Source organism: Pollachius pollachius (assembly GCF_949987615.1).
Source record: "Pollachius pollachius genome assembly, chromosome: 6".
In the NCBI taxonomy this organism is placed as follows: Eukaryota; Metazoa; Chordata; class Actinopteri; order Gadiformes; family Gadidae; genus Pollachius; species Pollachius pollachius.
This window is the reverse complement of record NC_136939.1, coordinates 13,109,615-13,130,491: the sequence shown is the minus strand read 5'-3', so window position 1 is coordinate 13,130,491 and position 20,877 is coordinate 13,109,615. Positions and strand designations below refer to the sequence as shown.

General features: G+C 49.2%; 2 protein-coding genes across 5 annotated transcripts in view; both read right to left on the bottom strand.

The window, feature by feature from the left end:
* Nucleotides 1-219: 219 nt before the first annotated feature.
* Nucleotides 220-14,473, bottom strand: emsy (EMSY transcriptional repressor, BRCA2 interacting). 3 transcript variants are annotated; one of them, XM_079737774.1, is made up of 20 exons: nt 14,265-14,473; nt 12,910-13,018; nt 12,619-12,718; nt 11,916-11,990; nt 11,500-11,675; nt 11,121-11,276; nt 9,982-10,268; nt 9,519-9,753; nt 8,958-9,170; nt 8,470-8,619; nt 7,879-8,058; nt 7,393-7,529; nt 6,834-7,007; nt 6,147-6,351; nt 5,532-5,705; nt 4,508-4,693; nt 3,769-3,923; nt 2,759-3,412; nt 1,803-2,324; nt 220-1,318 (listed from the first exon to the last, which is right to left on the bottom strand). In XM_079737774.1, exons 1-20 carry the CDS (start codon nt 14,265-14,267, stop codon nt 1,136-1,138), a joined length of 4,074 nt encoding a protein of 1,357 aa, XP_079593900.1. In that variant the 5' UTR covers nt 14,268-14,473; the 3' UTR covers nt 220-1,135. The 3 variants fall into 3 exon arrangements, with proteins under 3 accessions (XP_079593900.1, XP_079593901.1, XP_079593902.1); XM_079737775.1 differs by having other exon boundaries at nt 1,803-2,321; XM_079737776.1 differs by having other exon boundaries at nt 6,834-6,998.
* Nucleotides 14,474-16,034: 1,561 nt separating this feature from the next.
* LOC307076517 (rho guanine nucleotide exchange factor 12-like) overlaps nt 16,035-20,877 on the bottom strand; it is a 25,387-nt gene continuing 20,544 nt past the window's right edge. The window contains exons 29-36 of one of the 2 annotated variants that reach the window (XM_079737549.1): nt 20,507-20,591; nt 20,359-20,406; nt 20,108-20,202; nt 19,562-19,927; nt 18,813-19,064; nt 17,092-17,324; nt 16,396-16,468; nt 16,035-16,150 (exon numbers count right to left, since the gene is read on the bottom strand). In XM_079737549.1, the coding sequence (XP_079593675.1) occupies nt 16,119-16,150; nt 16,396-16,468; nt 17,092-17,324; nt 18,813-19,064; nt 19,562-19,927; nt 20,108-20,202; nt 20,359-20,406; nt 20,507-20,591 (1,184 nt within the window). In that variant the 3' untranslated portion in view covers nt 16,035-16,118. The remainder of the gene's footprint in view (nt 16,151-16,395; nt 16,469-17,091; nt 17,325-18,812; nt 19,065-19,561; nt 19,928-20,107; nt 20,203-20,358; nt 20,407-20,506; nt 20,592-20,877) is intronic. The other variant, XM_079737550.1, reaches the window with a different exon arrangement.

The following is a 20,877-nucleotide window of genomic DNA, read 5'->3' as shown; positions in this document are numbered from 1 at the left end:
AGTAGTGTAATAAAACGACAAAGAAGTCAGAAGATGAGAGACTCGGGCATTTGCTTAGTGCACAGTAGAGTTAAACTGTGACGAAGCGATTCTGTATGGAGTTATTATGTTCTGCTTTACTGTTCCCGCCCCCGCCCAAGCCTTAACAAGTGATCCGAATTTAAAATGACACATTCACAAATGCTCATAGCTGGTTTATTGAACAGCTTAAACATTTTTTTTCCAACTAGTCTTCTAGTTTGAATAATATAAAGGCAAGAAAAAGACAAAAACAACAATAGGTAAAGCTATGACTATGCAAAACAAATGCATACTTTTGTTTTCTCCCTTCAGCGCCGTTTACCAGAATGTTATTTACAAAAATGGTATATTCTTCAACACCTTTGTTTAGTCAGTTAAAAAGGACAATATCACAAATATTACACATTTTACTTCTTCATCCCAAGTAGATTTTTCTCAGCTTGTATTCTTCTTGACTGTGGATAATACATTTCTCATCTCCAACTTCTTCCCAAGGTAATTTTAGTAAAATAAAGATCACTTAAAAAATGTTTCTCAGAAAACCGTGGTGGGGCAATGCGTGTTAACCGTACGTGGAATACAAAGTCAAAGCGTGTCATCTGAAACAGCCGTAGTCCTGAACATTGTTGATATTCTTCAACAGATGGACCCAAACGCAGGGCCAAAAGCCCCAGGTATATGTACGGATGTCTCTCACCTTCCAAACACTGTACAATCTCCCCTCTGAGACAGCGCTGTGCTGTCCTCTTGGAAGGCCTTGCCTGCTCTTCATCAATGTGCTGCTGGTCCTGAATCGTGTCCCAAACATATTCCTACGTCTCCTACGCTCACCACGCGACAGCCAGGGAAATGTTCATTTCGACCTCACTCATAGAAAGTACTGTACACTTTTATACACAAAAAAGCGCTACGTGAGAACTGGGTTACCGAATATTTGTGTTTATAAAAAAATAAAATAAAATATAATAAAATAAAAAGGAACTGAAAAAATAAAAACTGATGTTTGGGATCCACCGATCAAGGGGAATATATGGCAGTGGTGTTGGGACAGTTGTAACGGCGCGCATGTGTGGTTGTGTGTGTCCATGTGTTGTTGTACACGTGTGTGTGGTGGCTAGGGCGGTCCAGCCATACTGCTATCGTCGTCGTTACTGCTGCTGTCCACCTCCGGCTCCAACATGGGGCCGTCTTGGTCCAGCTGCTGGCTGGTGTAGTTGGTGATCTCCAGGAAGCCGCTGGGCTCCACCACCACGTTGGACTGGCTCGAGTCCGGCAGGATGGAGAACTGTGGGATCACCTGAGGGAAGCCCCCGCGCATCGGGGAAGTCGTTAGTGGTGCACCGCTGATTCATCCATGATTGCATGGATTTAGATTAGCTATTGTTTAACTGGGCATTGGTGATGGGTTTTATTCACTTAGCAGCTATCTTGGTTCAAAATTCCCGGAAACAGAAGGTGGTTTGGAACCGGGGTGGATGCTTGGTGAAAAAGGACCCTCTTATCATGCACTTTTCTCCTCACATTAAAGCCAATTTTCAATAAATGAAGCATGGCAAACAGCTCAGGGACAGTGCCATCTGGTCGAGAACATGGCAATTGCGACTACATTGTCGTGAATGTCTCTGTGCACAGTCTGAAGGAAGGGATCTGCCCCCGGTTGCCAGCCGGCCTTTGTCCCCTCTAGTGCTCTAGTTTCTCACACAGGCTTGTCATATTACTGAACGACACCTGGGGACGCACAGTGCCAGGTACCCCCCCCGGTGGACGGCCTGTGAACTCACCTCGATCACGTCCATGTCCTCCTGTTTCCTCTGGGTCACCAGGGCCCCGAGGCGTCCGAAGGGCCCGCCGCGCTCCGCCTTCAGGTGGGCCGGGCGGTGGGCCGTGGGCCCCGTGCTGCTGATCAGCTGGCCCGCGTCCATCATGTCCGAGGTGGCCGGCACCGCCGCAGCGCCCCCGTCGTCGTGGTGATGGAGGTGGTGGTGGTGGTGGAGGAGGAGGCCCGGGGCCTTGCGGTCGCTGGACGAGTCCACCACCATGGGCTCCACGCTGGGGTCGATCTCCGCCTCCATCATGGAGATTTTCAGGATGTCCGACGACCCCGAGGGCTTGGAGGAGCCGGGCTCCGCCGCCACCGTTGCTGCGGACGCAGAGGCCCCCGCGAGCTTGGCCGCCGCCGCCGCCGCGGCAGCTGCCACAGCATCCGCTCGCACGGCGGCAAAGTGCGGCGAGGGCGCGTGGTGACTCCCGCCAAACGTGATCTTGGTGACGGTGGCACTCTGCGTGATGATTGGCTGCTGCTGCTGAGGGCGGGACAGCGTGAGGGAGATTAGAGTTTCACCCGGGCCACTACGCCCCTCAGACACCCCCGTTGTTTTGTGAAGCAAACGCGTGTTGCGTTGAAAAACAGAAGGGCAATGTGTACCCCAGGTTCCACTAGGTGCAGACCTGATTTAATGGCACATGAAAGGACACATATTATACCACCAGGTGTGAGTGTGATTAGCCCTTGCAAGCCGTTTCGAAAATCTGCCCCTTCTGACATCACAAGTGGGCGTGTCCACCTAGATCTGTGCTGGATAGATGAGCAAGGTTTACTTCAGTCCACTGGGGAGCCTGGTAGATCTGTATACTCACACCTGGTGGTATAAAATGTCCCCTTTAACGTATACAAAGAAAGGTCAAACTATCAACCATCAACCCTGTTAGGGTCAACGCTACGCGGGGCGGTACTGACCTGGCCGGAGGAGGAGCTCTTCTCCGTGCCCACCGGGTGGTGGGCCTGGAGGGGGGGCGGCTGGGACAGCGGTGCGTGGATGGGCCTGTGGTGGGCCGTTGTGGGGGCCTGCTGGAGCCGGGGGAGCTGAGGCGTCAGTGGGGGCTTGGTGGCAGCGGCGGCGGCGGCGGCGGTGGTGGTGGTGGGGGCGGCGGTAGCTACAGAGCCCGCTTTGGGCCCCGCTTTGGGCCCCGGCGTGCTCAGCGGCTTCTCCTTGGGACTGTGTGTGAGGGTGGGCGGGGCCGGGGCCGGGGTCAGGGTGGCGGCGGGCTTGGGCGGGGGCTGTCGGACCAGCTTCTTCACCAGGCAGTGGGTGGCGGCGCCGATGGAGACCACGGGCGAGGACGACGATGACGAGGAGGAGGGCGTGGCCGACGAAGGGGAGGGCTGGCTGATCTGGGGCCGGCTCTGCAGCTGGGGTGGAGGCGGGGGGGCGGGGCTTAGGACAGGGGCGGGGCCGGAGCTTGGGGTGGGCGGGGCTTGCGAGGAGGAGGGCTGCGGGTGGGCGGCGGGCTGGCTAGAGCGGTAGAACAGGCCGGTCTGGGGGTCCAACGTGTCGCCCTCCAGCTCCCCCGCCTCCAGCGTGCTGTGGGGCTTGGCGTGGCTGACGGCGGGCTGCAGGGAGGCAGATGGAGGGGTTGACTGCATTGCGCGTGTTTAATCAGGAAAACGAACCTCCCGTTCATGTGGCCTCAACCCCCTATAACAGCAGCATGTATAATCCACTCATTAGTCCACTTTGATTTGTGTCGTTTTATCCCACTAGTGAACCAACTGCTATTTTAAAATAATTTTCATCACAATTCTTCTGCGTTATCTCTGCCCTTTTACGATCATTTCAGATACCTAAATCATTATCTTTCTCTTGAAGGGAAAGGGATAATTCAACTAATCAGCAGTCAGGAATGGCATAAGGTTTTCGGGCAGGAATGCACCGGGACATTGAGGCTAAAGCCCGCCCGCAGCTTTACCTTGAGGCCGAGGAGGGACTCTGCCGAGGTGGTGGAGACCACCTTGGTGACCACTGTGAGCTGCCCGGGGGTCTTCAGCATCCTGCCGGGCGGCTGGGCGGACGACATGACCCCGTCCTCTGCCTCGGAGGACGCTCCCACGCGACCGCCTTTACCTGGAACCACAGAGGTCAGCACGTGTGTCATGAAGTACACTGCTGTGGGCTGGTGCTTTCCCCACTAGGGTGTATTTGCTTGGATGCTTGGATTGGATTACAATATGGAAATCCAGGTTTCCCTTTTGGTTTGAGGAAGCAAATCGATGCCGGGAGAATAGAAACCAAAAGACTTTTTACATGTTTATTACAAGTAATGTCTTTTCAACAAGTGTGAAAACTGGCTATGAAGGAGTTATTACCAATGCACTCGAATAACTTATTGCGTTACCCAGGGTTCAAAATGTACTTTCTAACTGCCAGATTGGAAAAGAATCGACCAGCCAGACAATTCTTTAAATATTCAACCTTGTTTTTCAGCTGCCAAATAGTTAAACCCATCAGCCATTGGCTGGTAGAAGTTAACTATTATTATCCAAAGCAACTTAGCAACAGGGAGTTCAGATCCATGACTAGGAGCATGTGGCCATCACCGGGGAACCCGAACCCAACCTAGGACCCTTTGACCCCTGGCCCCTACACTAACCCCTCCTGAGGTTCAAGTGGAGCTGTGACCCGTGGTTTGTGGTTCAGGTGAAGCCCACCTGCAGTGTGCTGCTCCAGGGCTGCGTCGGCCTCGGAGGAGGAGGAGGCGGTAGTGGTGATGATAGGTGTGGCGGTGGAGGGCGGGGCCGGGGCCTGCCTCTTGTCCTGGGCCTGCTGGAGGGGAACAGCCATCTGGCTGAGGTCTATGGTGTGCTGCCGGGGCTTGGCCTCAGCCCTCTCCTTCACTGGAACCCAGAGAAGGAGGCAAAACACTCAGGATAGGAGAGGCAGTGTGTTGGGCTGCACAGTACCCCCTAATGGAACTGTATTCCCCTCCCGACAGGACCTCTACACCAGGAGGTGCTGCAGAACCGCAGCCTGTAGGATCATGATGGATCCTCACCCCCACCAGCAAACTGTTTCTGCTGCGGTGGTCAGGCAAGCGTCTCCGCAGTGATGCAGCAGAAGCAGAGAGACTAGGACAGTTTCTTTCACAAGGCCACCGGGACTGTGAACACTGATCTCACCTGGGCCTCCAGCGGGTTACACACACTGCCACCCTTATGCACACACACACAAACACACACCTTGACAGATCCCTTATTTATCCACCCCTATTGCAGATAGAGTTGCTTCTGTTTACTGAAAGTCTTGTTGCTGTTGTTTTTGCAAGAAGCACTGCCACTTTCATTTACTGGAAATCCTGTTTATGTAGGTTACAAATAAAGTCTCAAGTTCTCTATAAACCTAGAAAGAGCTATCACAGTTGTGCTCCATGTGCAGTTTACGTAGGATGGAAATAGCTACGCTACGTTTATGTAGCAGAAATGCTGTAAAATAATTTAAAGCACCATCACTCTGGCATTCACTCATAAGTTCAGTCAAATAAATGGCTTATTCAGCCTTGGTCTCTATCGGAGGAGCCAGGGAAAGCCACTTAAGTGGCAAGAAGGCACATTTTTGTCGTGTGACAAATTGTAATTGTTCTTATCGACATAATAATCAAGAATACTCAATTATTTGTATGCCTGATCACGATGCATAGGCAACAGCAGGGTTTGCTGAGGTGTGTGTGTCGCTAACCGGTGGTCTGCTGCTGCAGCTCCAGCAGAGCCTTGATGGTGGAGGTGGCGGACTGGGACTCCCCGACAGACATGTCCTGGTAGATGATGGTGGTGGTGGGACTGGACTCCACCACCTCCTGCTCCATCCAATCCTGCTCCCTAGTGGTCACCAGGTGAACTACAGGCTGAGCGTCTGGAGGGAAACCAAAAGGTAGACATACAGACATGAGAGGGTTAGGGATGTGTGTAAAGGTTTGTTGGTGTATTTGTAAAGTACGGACAACATGAATTACTTCCGTTAAAAATTATAATAATACAGCATACAGATGCCTTTTCTTTGTTCAATCAGTCCAAATCGTACAATCTTGTGTGGATTCAATGAAGATAGAGGAAATGCTAATCGCGGAGAAGGAAGATATGGGTGGTAGAAGAAGTAAAGGACAGTAATAACAATAAAATAAATATTACAAACAAAAAACACAAAAACGTGTGGTGAAACGCACAGGAAAAAAGGAATACGAGTACATATATACATACAGCATTTAAATAAATAAAAAAATAAAGTACATAAAAATACCAAACAAGTCAGTTTAACAGACATTTCCTATATGGGGGCGCCATGCCTCCTGCGTACCCTGGGTGGCGCTGGTGTGCGGGGTCTCGTCCGGGAAGCCGGCGGGGGTCTCGTCCCTGGGCGCCGCCCCCTCCGCCCCGGGGGGCTGGCTCTGGCCCACCTCCGCCGAGGAGCGGGACGCCTGCTGCAGGGTCTCGCTCACCAGCTGCCGGGTCTGCTCGCTCACCACCGCCGCCTGGAACACCGGCTTGGGCTTGATCAGCACCTGTAAGGCACACAAATAGTTATGCATATACTTTTTTTTTAATAAATCAATAAAATAATCCATGGATCTCCCTTATCAATGATCATTTCCCCCCCCCCCCCCCCCAAATGATTCAACATACAGGGCCCACAAGCTTGACCGAGCCAACATGGCGTTGAAGAAAGAGGTTAATTGATTGGCTACACATGCGTTGTTTTAGGTGTCCATCCAATGGATTTACCAATCAGTTGACTTGAAATAAATGGATTAATCAATTTGTTGAGGACTCGAAATAAATAAATAAATAAACCAATTGTCAAACAAACCGGCCGAAGGGCCGACTCTACTGACTCATCAGCCGTAGTAGACGGCGTGAGAACCCCATGATGCTTTCACTGGAAAATTTAAGGAAAACGTGAGTGCAAATGAATTCGGATTGTGTTCAGAGGACAACCCGGGTTCCCGCTGAACCGTGGACCAGGCCGCGCGGCGGCCGTACTCACCTGCGTCTTGCCCTGCTGGCCGTACACTATCTTGGTGGGGATGATCTTGGTGGCCGTGGCCTGGGTCCCCGAGCTCATGCCCTTGGGCTGCGTGACGATCATCTTGGTGATGGGTCTGGAGGCGGTGATGATGGCCGGCTTGGTGCCCTGGACCGCCTGCAAGCTCTTTTCACCCTGCCGCAAGAGCGTACGGCGTCAGCAACGCAAACCACCAGACTCTTCCCCCCCCACACACACACTCCATACAGTAGAGTTACAGACGGGGAACACCTGTTCATAGCTGCGATATTTGTTTTTGGGTCCTGAACATCTGACCTACCTCGGAAACGCCATAAACGGCCTCAGTTTGTTTTCTTTGGCATGTTTTCATTGAATATTGATGCAACTTTGTACCATTACTGATAAAACTAATATAAATATCGACCAATTACAAAAATGCTAAATGGCTAAATGTACATTGAAGTTTCGGTAGTGTGTCTGCCCAAGGTGAAGGTACACGACCATGATCTCCCCACAGCAGTTTGCAGTGCGTGCTGTGATCAGGGAGGTGAGCACTGACCCCGGCGTTGAGCAGCGTGGTGACCACGTTCTTGCCCGGCAGCCCCTGGAGGGTGGCTCCTTTCCCCGTGGTCTTCTGGACCACGATGACGTTGGGCTTGGACGTCATCGGGATGGTGGTGATTTTAGTCGTGGTGCCTAGGCCAGAAAAAGATAACAGAACAATACAAATAAAAACCTGTGTAAAATTAAATCGCTGTCATCTTTTACTAAAACACTTCATTGCTGATATGATTGTTACAGTCAAATCCCTGCCTCCCCTCAACTCCCATGACCATAGCTACCTTTCCCAAGACAAAAGGAAGACAATTATTGTGTGATTAGCGCTGCAGTAGCTCACAAAGCTAAATTGTCAAAACAGGCAACAGAAGTTGTATCTCATCTTTCCTCGTCAGGACAAGACGTAATAATCATTAACATCCAGACATATTCAAGGAGCTGTTCTCGAATCAAAGTGAAAGTGCCGCCAGTGAGTCCGGGGTCTCACCAGAGACGATGTTGCTGCTGATGATCTTCCCTCCGAGCGTGGCCAGAGACTTGGGCACCACGGTGATGATGCTGCCGCTCGTGGTCTTCACGTAGGTGGCGCCGGCCGCTGCCGCCGCCGCCGAGATGCGGGCGCTCATGTTGGGGCTGACCGTGGGCCTGGTGTAGGTGGTCTGGGTGGCTGAGGAATCAGCAATTATAATCACAAAGAGGTTGGTTTCTGGTTAGTTCTAGGCTCACAAAGGAAACACAACAGATATAAAAACACAAGAACCCTGTTACTAACCCATCACTAATACTAACCCAAACCTTACTACTAACTTCTAGGGCTACCCTGGGACTAATAGGGGGGGGGGAGGGTGGACCGGGACTAATAGGGGGTTGGACTGGGACTAACGAGGGGCTGGACTGGGACTAACGAGGGGCTGGACTGGGACAAATAGGGGGGAGGACTGGGACTAACGAGGGGCTGGACTGGGACAAATAGGGGGGAGGACTGGGATCAACAGAGGGGTGAACTTGGACTAATGAGGGGAAGGACTGTGACTTAAGAGGGTCGACTGTAACTACTACGGCAGGTGGGCTGGGCTACCTGTCGGCTGGGACACCAGCTTGGTGCTCATGATGGCTCCGTTGCTGCTGACCACCATGATGGGGGAGGAGCTACTGCTGGACAGGCCCACCGAGGAGGGCTTGGGCAGGATCTTACTGGGCTGCACCTGCTGGGTGATGATCTTCACACCTGCACACACACACACACACACACACACGGGATGGTCAAACAGCAGTCTCAAACCGTGACATGTAGTGCGAACAATATGAGAACTTCATGACGAAACAGCGGTTCCGATCTCTGCAGCGATAGTTAGGCTAGGCTAATAAGTCCTCGGAAACACAAACAACCTTAACCAAAGCAAAAATGGAAATGTATAGTATAACAGGGCTCGAAATAAACCCCTGCCACCAGCCAATGGCGGAAAGATTTGAGCCTTAGCTGGGTAAAAGAAAAAAGAAAAAACATTGCTAGTAGTTTTTGTATGCTTCTGATGAACAAACCATACATGGGGAAGGGGGGGTTACCTGACTCTTGCTTGATCTGAATGGTGGGTTTGGAGCCGGGCATGCTGGAGCTGGTGCAGGAGGAGGCCTGGGCCTGGCTGACGCTGATGGTGGCGCCCTGCTGCTGCTGCAGCTGCTTGGGGAACTGGGCCATGATCTGGGTGGGCGAGCCCGCCATGGTCTTTGGGGAGGGCAGACGAGCCGACGCCACCTTCACGCCAGCAGACGCAGAGCCTGGAGGGACAAGGGGGAAGTTATGTTGGCAGTCTGGGGCTTTAATGGAAGCCATGTGCACACGCTTCCGTTTCACGGAGTTTCAACGTCTAAAAGGTTGAAATCTGTTAAAACTTAGTTACACTTGTAAAGTATAAAATTGATTTTATTTTAATTGCATTGGTATTGTGCAGTGACCCTTTCAACTAAAAGCTTTGCCTAAAATTAGGCTATTTAATAAATGGGCATGAAATAAAGCATATCCATCTTGAGGTTAGTGATCCTGCTACATCCATTATGTGAGAAAAGCCAAACACTGTACTCTGCTTCACAATTGACAATGGACACAGTGAAGACGTGAACACATACACTGAGCGACGGTGGACATGACGGCCGCTGGGCTGGCTGACACTACGGCCGTCACGGCGACGGCGGTGGCCGCGCTGGGGAACACCACCGTCTGCTTGTGGCTGGCGGCCGTCAGCATGGAGGTGGACACCAGCTTGGAGAGGGCCGCGGCGCTGCCGCTGTTGCCATGAGAGTGGGACTTGGACAGGATGTTGGGCACGAAGTTGGAGCTGGGCGAGGTCGTCACGATAATCACCTGATCCCAAGTAGGGGGGGTTTGGGAGTAAAAACATATAGCGCCGTGTTGAGGTGCAAAAAAGATTATACAATTTAGTTATTTTGACTGAATATTCAAAAGGAAAACTTCTACCATCCCAGATTAAATACTAATCAGTCAATCCTTTCATATCATCATAAATCTCATTACTGCAAACAGGCCTGAATTATCTTGCTATATGTGTCCCGTCACTAGGGGGCGCCGTACCTTCTGCGTGGTGCTGCTGGTGCTCTGGATGGTGGGCTTGGCGAAGGTGATCTTGACGGGCGACAGGTGCGGCGGCAGGGAGTTGGCGATGCTCTGCATGATGTTGCTCATCTTGGGGCTGTTGGCCGACAGCCCCACCATGGGCGAGGCCATGGGCAGGCCCACGCCCTTGGAGACGGACGGCGCCGTCACCTTGGCGACCTCCTTCAGCACCACGGGGGAGGAGCCAGACGAGTTGGTGCGCCGGCGCTTGCGGGGCTTCTCGTCCTCGTCGGAGCAGCTCACACCTGAGAGAGAGAGAGAGAGAGAGAGAGAGAGAGAGAGAGAGAGAGAGAGAGAGAGAGAGAGAGAGAGAGAGAGAGAGAGAGAGAGAGAGAGAGAGAGAGAGAGAGAGACAGAGACAGAGAGAGACAGAGAGATGAGAGCGAGAGAGAGAGAGAGAGAGAGAGAGAGGAAGAGAGAGAGAGAGAGAGAGAGAGAGAGAGAGAGAGAGAGGAGAGAGGAGAGAGAGAGAGAGAGAGAGAGAGAGAGAGGAAGAGAGAGAGAGAGAGAGAGAGAGAGAGAGAGAGAGAGAGAAAGAGAGAGAGAGAGAGAGCAAGGGGAGGGAATAGGAGAAAGCAGTGAGAGAGAAAGAGAGACACAGAGACAGAGAGAGAGACAGAGGCAGAGAGAGAGACAGAGGCAGAGAGAGAGACAGAGGCAGAGAGAGAGATGGGAAAGAGCAAAGGGGAGTTAGGAAATAGAGAGATGACAGAAAAGGTAAAGAGAAACAGAGAAGAGAAAGAGAAAGTACGGAGAAGGCAATGTAACTCTTTAGCAACCAAAAACACAATCCACTGGTGTTGTTCTAATATTCAAGTACCACGACAACATTAAATCTGTCTGTTGAAACACATCACCACCGTGTCTGAGTAGGGTGAGGTTGAAGGCTTTACGACGTCTGTGGCCAACGCTGAGCAAGACGGAGTGGAATGATGAGCTAATCCGTAGTTCCCCACTAGTCTGAGATGTACTGACAGGACGCTAATGGGCCCTATTCCCCTAGTGGTCATCTTGGTTCCCTCTGTGGGTGACCTGACTGCGGGACCACGGGGGACATGGGGTCAGGGGGGGTCCCATCGCGGTAGTCGCTCACTCACTTTTCACGTAGACCGTGCTTCCGCTTGGCAGCACCACCACGTTTGAGGCCGGGCTGGGCGGCCGCGGCGACGACTTCACCGCCAGGGACCCGCCCCCCGTTGCTGTGGCGCTGGTGGGGGTGCAGGTGGTGCTCGTGTAGGAGTAGCACACGACGACTGCATGGGGTGACGGGTAATCAACGTGTTGCAGAGTAATGCAGTTTAACAAAAGACATTCAATAGGGATGCATAGAGACGCAAGACTGCGTTCCACGACTACTTAATAATTGTGGCCTATTGGGAGAGAGAAAAACACTAAGATTGACTTATATTCAAGTATGTTTTATATTTATATATATGTAAATGTGGCATAAATAGGAAGTTCAATAGTGCCCCTTACCTTCTTTGTTGCCCGTTTCAGCCGGCAACAGGAGGGATGCGTTCTGATTGGCCGTGGCGTTGGCCACTGCGTTGGCTGTCACGGTGAAGGCCGTCTGCGGCACCAGTCTGGGCATGAGCGGAACGAGGCGCCGGCCCTCGATGGACCACTCGGAGGCGCTGTTGGGTCCAGACATGCTGCGGCGAGAGAAAACAAGGCTCTGGTGACGAAACCCACGTTGCCATGTTGAGCACGGCTTGATTGGAGGGCTGTCATAGCTGTTTACATGCATTAAACAGCGGAGGGATATAGTTGGTATTAAAGAGTAGTCCAGTCGTTCTGGAGCTAATCGTGTGCCCCCCGGCAGTCGGATTGTGACGAGTGTGTGAGTGGAGGGTGGGGAGTGGTCTAGAATGACTGGGCGGTTGTACACTCACTGGTAGGCGATGGTGGTGAGGCGCTCATCGTTGACCGCCCTGCGGACCTCGGCGCGGTGGCGCTCTGTGGAGATGCTGGCAGACGGGCGACGGAAATAGTGTTCTCATGGATGGTTGTACAGTGAATTGAAATAGTGTTCTCATGGATGGTTGTACAGTAAATTGAAATAGTGTTCTCATGGATGGTTGTACAGTGAATTGAAATAGTGTTCTTATGGATGGTTGTACAGTGAATTGAAATAGTGTTCTCATGGATGGTTGTACAGTGAATTGCTTTAGCTTATGAGGAGCATTGGCCAGTGGTTATTCAAAGCCCCAACTCAAATCACGTATAGTTTATTACATGTTTTTTCTTTCATATACAGTACGAACTATCGTTCATATTTTACTGGTGATATCGTATAACAGCATAGTTATCATCAATAAATAACAATATTAACAACCAACTTTCCTTCAGCTCGGTGCCTTGATGACCGTTTTGTAATAAACTAATGTTTGCTCGACGTCTGATAATTAATTAACTGTTGTGTTAATTATCTTGCCATTTGTAACACAATGGATATGCATTAAATAGGTCATTGATGGCTTGAGAATTTTTACATTCACACCCGTCCCTTAAAAGTGACACCAAACGATGGACAATGATCCCCTCTACAGAACACCACACCACAGAACTGGCTTGGACCAGGGAACCAGCATTTACCCCAGGATCTTGGTGAGCTCCCCCAGTAGGTCCTTCTTGTCCTTGGTGAGGTCGCCTTGCGCTCGCAGAGCGCTGATCACTCCGGCGTAGGCCTCCAACTCTGAGGAAACAAAACAACACAACGGGACGGTATTCACGTGGTAAGCATTTGGCAATGAGAAAACCTTTAATGAGGGAGCAGACAGCTTTATTGACATAATCCATTCTCAGGGTCTACCTGCTATTTCCATCCGGTTCATCACACACACACACACACATACACACACACACTGCAGGGCTGGGCAGCCTTACCCAGCTTGCGCAGTATCCTCTTGCACTCATCCCTGCCGAGGTCCAGTATGGTGGGCCACACCACAGGCATGGTGCCGGTCGCCAGCGGTTTCTCCAGCTGAATCATGGGCTGCACACAAAATTATCTCATGAGGCTAGACTAAATACATTGAGGAGTATCAACTGCAAACACAGGCCAGTAGTAAACAGAAATGATCAGATGTGACTAGGTAAATAAGGCACAATATATAGTAAACATTAAAAAAATATTATTATACTTGCTTGACTCTGAAGTGCTTGCCTGTGAATAATATATTAATAAGCATAAATATCATTGTGCAAAGTAGACCGGAGGTGAACTGTATTTTTCTGGTTTTAGCTTCCTCCAGACTGAATCCGTGCTGAGAATTGACGGGCAGCATCGATTAACAGGAGCGGCAGGCAATAAAGACCTGCAGATCTCAGCAGAATACCCTACCATGGTATCATATACAGAGGATTGGAGAGATTCTTCATAATAGTCAGCACAGCTTAGATCTCATTCTCTCTTGATCTACCACCACCATTATGGGCAGTCAGGGTAACTAAAGGACTGAACCAATGTCTTACTATGCTCGTTCAGATTAACCTCCCTGCATGCTGCACACCCATCACAACTCATTACATAGTAAATTAAGGAATGCAAAACGGATTTAATTAAGTTATTAGTATAAAAATGTTATTCCAGTTTCATTTATTATTTTCCGTTATTCCCCTCAGTGCAGTTACATAAGCGCCGTTGTACTCTATAAATTGTAACCAGATGGGTGTGTCATTGTGATTGAAGTTGATGAGATTGAGAGTCTAAAATAACAAGAATGGCTGCAGACTTGCACGCTGGCTGTGCTTTACAACTTTAATTTAGGCAGGCGTAAGATGTATCGCAGCCATTTCGGCCTTGCAGGTCAGAGCATTATAGAGCTGGGTAATGAGAGTCTTGCAGCAAAGGTGAGCGCATCTGCTACTGAACAGACACGACAGGGGTAGTATACGAAGCAAACCAGTGACACGTCGATTATATATACATTAAGCTCGGTTCTCGCAGTTATATATAATAATGTAGGCCTTACAAATAGGCCTACATGTTATTTGTGTTTGTTGTTTTGGGTCATTTGATGCATCGATGTATTGTCTTCCTGCAACATAGTGCGAACATGTCAGCTGCCATCATTTTCTAAATGGTAATATCATGTCATGCTTGGCCATCGCTTAAGATGTATTAACGCATCGCAGTGATATCCCGTTTGGATACATTAACTGTCTCCAGATGTCTTTGGTTAGCTGTACAGCTAACGGGCTTCTATTCGTAGCTTTGTTTATACAATCCCAGGCCTTACCATCACTTAGTGGAGCTGCTTCAGATTCTGGCTGATGATCTCTCCGTCCAAACGAACGTGGCTGACATTCAACATGACATGTATCATATTAATCGCTTTTATGAAAGCACTGTTCCGTTGTAGAAACACTATCTTAATCTCTATATCCTTGTCATTAGTTGGGTTTGTTTATGTCTTTGCTACCCGAAGCTACCGGATGCTACCCAGCAGTCGTCTTCTTCGTCCATATTGGTACTTCCGGTGAGCTCGCGGGTAGTATCAAACCGACGTCGCAGCTCTGCCCCCATTGGAGAGATGCTAGATTGAACCAGAATCTCTCAGTATATCTTCATTCATTAATTTGTTTTGCGCATTCATAATGGTATTGATTTGAATGGAATTATATTCATTAATATGGAGACAACAGTGTTTACGAGAAAATACATTGAAAATGTTCTGAAGAAAGTGCACCATTGAAACCATCTATTTAGTATTTTTATATTGAGTATACAATTTCAGTGGCATTGTTTCAACAGCTTCTGTCAATACATTGTATGATTATATCAGTTTAAAACAAACAAAAAAAGGACAAACTTTAATATATTTAAATACGTTATTTGTTTAAAACAGGGTTATAAAATTCACTTTTTTCCTTCCTTTTACAAATAAGACAAATCCAAAAGATAAAAAGCATTGTTATGTAAAGTGTTCCAAACACATTTATATATTCTATGTAGAAAGCAAAAAACTTGGCAAAATAAAAACAACCCAATACAACCCAAGCTTTTACTCGAAATGTGCAGTCTTCCATTTTGCTAGGGTTCGGATAAAAGTGATTTCAGTATATAGTTAATTTCAAACGAGAACAGTGTGTCGATTTTTATGTTTTTCATCAACAAAATATTTAACATAACATACAAACTTCAGCTTCGGTAGTTACTTCTCAATGACATGTGTTAAAGGCAGTTATTAACACTCCTTCACTTTTGTCTCACAGTTGACCAGATTTAATGACAAATGACATAATCTCATGGATATTATGGTTTAGGTTGTATCATATTTTGTATAGTTAGTGTGTGTGTGTGTGTAAGTGTTTGTGGGGATAAGGTCAATAGAAAAATGCATGAATGCATAAATACACAAACATTAGAATTAGTAGTAGAGATTCATATGTATAAGCAATAGTAATTCATTATCATTTGCGGAAATGGTGAGGGACAAAAAGTTGTTTCTCAAGTGTATTCACAAATGTGAAACCCTCAGGTAAACGCTCAATCGTTTCTGTAGAATTTCTCAAATGACTATGCTAGTTTATCTCTTTTTCCGTTTCTTATAAACACACTAAACGAGATGCCGAAGGAGGCAGTAGAACAACATGACCTTTAAGGAGGGTTGAGGAGGATCTGGGGCAAAGCAGGAATGGGAGAAATTTCCCAACAGGCCTTTGTTTGGAATCGGTTCTCACCCGAATCTGATCTAGTTTCATGGTAATGCTTGGATGAACTACGGAAATACATTCCTAGATAACATTATTCCTAGATAATGTCAGTCATGCCAAATCTTCCCTTATTCTGTCAAATTAATTCTTCACTTTGTATAGTATAGTATATGTTACAGATGACTTGAGATATTTTGCATCCGGTTAGTTTATTATTGTTCATGACTATTACACTCCTATTTTTGGTTTATTGCTCCCTGTTAATATAGCTTAATATTTTATTATTAATGCCCTGCATTTTTATGAGAGAAAAATGCATATATATATATATATATATATATATATATATATATATATACATATATGCACACACCTTCTGTGTGTGTGTGTGTGTGTTTGTGTGTCTGTGTGTGTGTGTGTGTGTGTGTGTGTGTGTGTCACCGCTCCTCTGACGAGCAGTTTGCCTGACCTATAAAGAAAGAATAAGAGATACAACTAAATAATCATACATTCAAAAGAGAGCAGAAGATAGCTATACAGAATAAAAAGGATCACAAAAAGGAACAAAATGACATAGTGCTTTGGGTTTGTGTGTAATATATAGTGTATACATTTTATGGAGTGTATAGAGTATAAAGTGCATAGCATATCCAGTGTGCAGAGTAGAGCGAGTATACGGTGTATATAGTATTGAGGGTAGAGAGTGTAAATTACCATTGTACTCCTCTGAGTCAGCAGGCCTTTCGGTCACAGTATGACATAGCTGGTTATATCTATCCTCCACGTCCTGAAAGGCAGAGTGCTTTAAGTCAGCAAAGTGAACGGTTTGGCTATCTAAAATCTGTCATCTGCGGGTGACAAAATACAATAAATTATGATCGGCTGAAACAATGCATGTCTAACTCAAATGCTTGTAACTCACAGTTATGCATCACTCTTATTGTGTATGTATACATATCTTCTGTATATTTTGTCTTTATATTGTAATCGTTTAACTAATAACTATAACTGTCCTTTCTTGTATGTCGTGAAACCCAAATGCCCCATCTGGGCTGAATAAAGCACCTTCTTATCTGATGTAGTTTAAGAGAATACATATATTACTTTACCATAAGGGTACATTAATTAATCATTCATTAAGATTAATCAATGCAGTTATAAGTCGTAACTTACAATTATCTAACTGTTAACTAATGGTCTAGTAATCATTTATTCATGGGGTTCATAACTCAGGTAATGCGGTTCACGTGAAATCAGATATTCATTTATACGTTTCTTATAGGATAGGGTTCGTTATATGCTATGCTCTATGACCATGCGTACTACTGCATGAACTAATGTTAATTACTCTTCCATCCACGTACCCTGATTTTAAAGCGTCCCCAGAGACCATCTCAGTATAAGGGTTACCTTGAGGTGCTGGAGGCTTGCCTGCAGCAGCCTCAGGTGGGTCATGAGCCGGCGGCTGAGGTTGGGGCCCGGGACGCCGCCGTCCCCGTCCACCTCGCCCGTCTGGGAGAAGGAGGACAGCAGCTTACTCAGGTCGATGCCGGGGTCTCCTGGAGCTCCACCTCTGTCGTCGTCGTCGTCGGTGTAGCTCTCCTCTGAGCCCAGGAAGCAGGACTCCAGGACAACGTAGCCACCTGCGTGCGTATGGGTGGAGAGGGTGTGAGGGTGGAGGGGGGGAAGGGTGGAGAGGGTGTGAGGGTGGAGGGGGTGTGAGGGTGAGAGGGTGTGAGGGTGGAGGGGGTGTGAGGGTGAGAGGGTGTGAGGGTGAGAGGGTGTGAGGGTGGAGGGGGTGTGAGGGTGAGAGGGTGTGAGGGTGAGAGGGTGTGAGGGTGGAGGGGGTGTGAGGGTGTGAGGGTGTGAGGGTGTGAGGGTGGAGGGGGGGAAGGGTGGAGAGGGTGTGAGGGTGGAGGGGGTGTGAGGGTGAGAGGGTGTGAGGGTGGAGGGGGTGTGAGGGTGGAGGGGGTGAGAGGGTGTGAGGGTGGTGAGGGTGAGAGGGTGGAGAGGGTGTGAGGGTGAGAGGGTGTGAGGGGGGAGAGGGTGTGAGGGTGAGAGGGGGTGTGAGGGTGTGAGGGTGAGAGGGTGTGAGGGTGAGAGGGTGAGAGGGTGTGAGGGTGAGAGGGTGTGAGGGTGGAGAGGGTGTGAGGGTGTGAGGGTGAGAGGGTGTGAGGGTGGAGAGGGTGTGAGGGTGGAGAGGGTGTGAGGGTGGAGGGGGTGTGAGGGTGAGAGGGTGTGAGGGTGGAGGGGGTGTGAGGGTGGAGGGGGTGAGAGGGTGTGAGGGTGGTGAGGGTGAGAGGGTGGAGAGGGTGTGAGGGTGAGAGGGTGTGAGGGGGGAGAGGGTGTGAGGGTGAGAGGGGGTGTGAGGGTGTGAGGGTGAGAGGGTGTGAGGGTGAGAGGGTGTGAGGGTGGAGAGGGTGTGAGGGTGGAGAGGGTGTGAGGGTGTGAGGGTGAGAGGGTGAGAGGGTGGAGAGGGTGTGAGGGTGTGAGGGTGAGAGGGTGTGAGGGTGTGAGGGTGAGAGGGTGAGAGGGTGGAGAGGGTGTGAGGGTGTGAGGGTGAGAGGGTGTGAGGGTGTGAGGGTGAGAGGGTGTGAGGGTGTGAGGGTGAGAGGGTGTGAGGGTGAGAGGGTGTGAGGGTGTGAGGGTGTGAGGGTGGAGAGGGTGTGAGGGTGGAGAGGGTGTGAGGGTGAGAGGGTGTGAGGGTGGAGAGGGTGGGGGTGGAGGGTGGAGGTGGAGGTGGAGGGAGGAGGTGGAGGGTGGAGGTGGAGGGAGGAGGCCATGAGCTCAGGTGGATGTAGTGTGAATGTTACTAGGTGTGGTTTGTAGTGTGATTGATTCTCATGCATTGGTTATGAGTTGTCTGATTTTCTATATAATATAACGTTTATAGTTATAATTGTACAATGTTATAATTTATTAATAACTTAATACCATCATCATTTTAAATATATACACAAACATACAATGCTATGTTGAAAACGTTATACAACATAAATAATGATATACTCTGGCCTGTTAAAAGGAACTTGGTTAAAGTCCCTATAGCTTGGAGAGTTGGAGAGATGGAGAGATGGAGTCATGTGGCCCACACTATCCCAGATGCTCTGAATCTGTTGCTCACTCCTCACCATTGACTGCCGGTCTCTCCACCAGCCCAGGGTCTCCACGTGGCAGCGCTTTCTCCTCAGCCCAGCCAGCAGAGGGCGCCCTCCTTTCCCAGTTGGAGTTCCTGGCGTTGCATGGGAACTCCTCCCCAGGCTGATCCCCAATCCTCTCCTCCTCCTCCTCCTCCTTCTCCTTCTCCTTCTCCTTCTGCTTGTGCTTCGGCCCCTCCTCTCCGATGACCATGTGGTCCAGGAGGAGCTGCTTCAGTGTTGCCACTGGGATATTATCACGACAGACACACACACCGTTCCTGATCAATATGTAGTTGTACAAGGCTCATCAGTTAGATTGGACAGTCTAAAGTACGGCCAACTAAGGGAGGTGACCAAAAGGAATACAAGTAACTACATGCTCACTGCCTCTACTTCATGAATAATTTAAGATTTGGATGAGCTGGCAATACTACAAAACATTATTCGAAAGCTATGGTAACTGATGCCCAATTCTGATGCTGGAGGGAGCATTTTGTTTGCTTCATTATTAAGTAAATACAGCAAATGACATCACTATGCAACAATGTAAGCTAATTAGTAACCGCCACTGCAAAACCAATGTTTATATGCTGTACCTCTGTCCGGGCTGCTGTGTTTAGTTAATCTTTCAGTTGGCAGGGCAACCAATGGGTTTACCGGAGCAGAACTCCAAAAAAAACCCACAAACAAAGACCTCAGTCTAAACAAAGGGTAGCGAACACGCATCCTAAAGTACTCACGTGTGTTCAGGGCGTCTTCGGCTCTGGAGGAGCAAGGGGGTGGGTCTAGGACGAGGTGCGTGTCCTCGTGGCTGTCGATGGCGATGGCGTGGCGGGACCTCTCTCGCAGCAGCGGCAGCCGGTCGACCATCTCTCCGTCCAGGAAGGCCTCCAGCTCGTCCACGTCTACCCCATCTTCCTCCTCCTCTTCTGCCTCCTCTCCTTGCTTTCGCTGTCGGCGAGGGCCTCCTTGTTGTTCTTCCTCATCGGCCCTTTCCACCCGGGCCGACTCCCCGTCCTCCTCCTCGTCTGAGTCGATGCTGTCAAAGGGGTTGGTGCTGGTGGTCGAGGCGCTGGCCCGTGGAGCCGGGGACGTGTCGTCTTTATCTGCAGGGCGACGGGGAAGACATGGTCGAGCCGGGTTGTTTTAAAGGGCACCGGTAGCACCTTCAACCCCTAGCTTGAGCGCGAACTAGGGACTCGTCGGTGCAGCGATAACGGGGAGGTCATCGATCAGTTTGTTTAGAAGGAGTGTAGAAGAGGTAGGGAGAGCTGGAAGTCTCCTACCTGTGGACAGTGCGTTTCCAGTCAGGGAGGGCAGAGGGTCCCTACTGGCCGGGGCCCTCCCAGTGTGGGTCAGGTCAAGAGCCCGCTGCCCAGCGCTGAAAGAACACACATGCACACACACACATGTCCTCAGTACAAACAGATGGACGTTCAGTTCAAATACAAGTGGTGGTCTTGCACACACACAGACACACATATGAGTGAACAAGCACCACTGCTAACAGGGAGAGGGTGGGAGGGGGTGGACTCACAACCTGGCCTTCATGGTCTCTGCACACTGTGTGATGAGACGCTGCCACCTGAATGAGAGGAGCGAACATGACAGCGTGAGAGAGCAGCAGCAGACGAAAAGAGAGGTGTTAGAATGTGTAGAGCTAATATTATGACAGGTGGACTTACGTCTTCTGCTCCGACACGGTGTGCGCAGCCAGCTCATAGATGGCTCGGTTACCCGACGTGGAGATCACAAAGAAGGACTTGGCGTCTGCAGAAGGACAAACGCAAAAGAGATAAATCAATAAATTAATGAATCCTCATCCTCCCACCAGCTGATCAGAGCCAATAAAATATGTTTATTTTCTTTCTTGTTGTGAAAATAATGAATGTCATTGGCGTCAGTATAATTTCGAAAGAACAGTAATTTAGGCACGAAGTGCAAGTTTACAAAAAAAAGATTCAAATAATTTTGGGGGAGAATGGTGGAATCCTAAAACGGTACCACCGCCAATTGACTGGTCTGTGGCGCCATACGGATGCCTAAAAATAGGTTA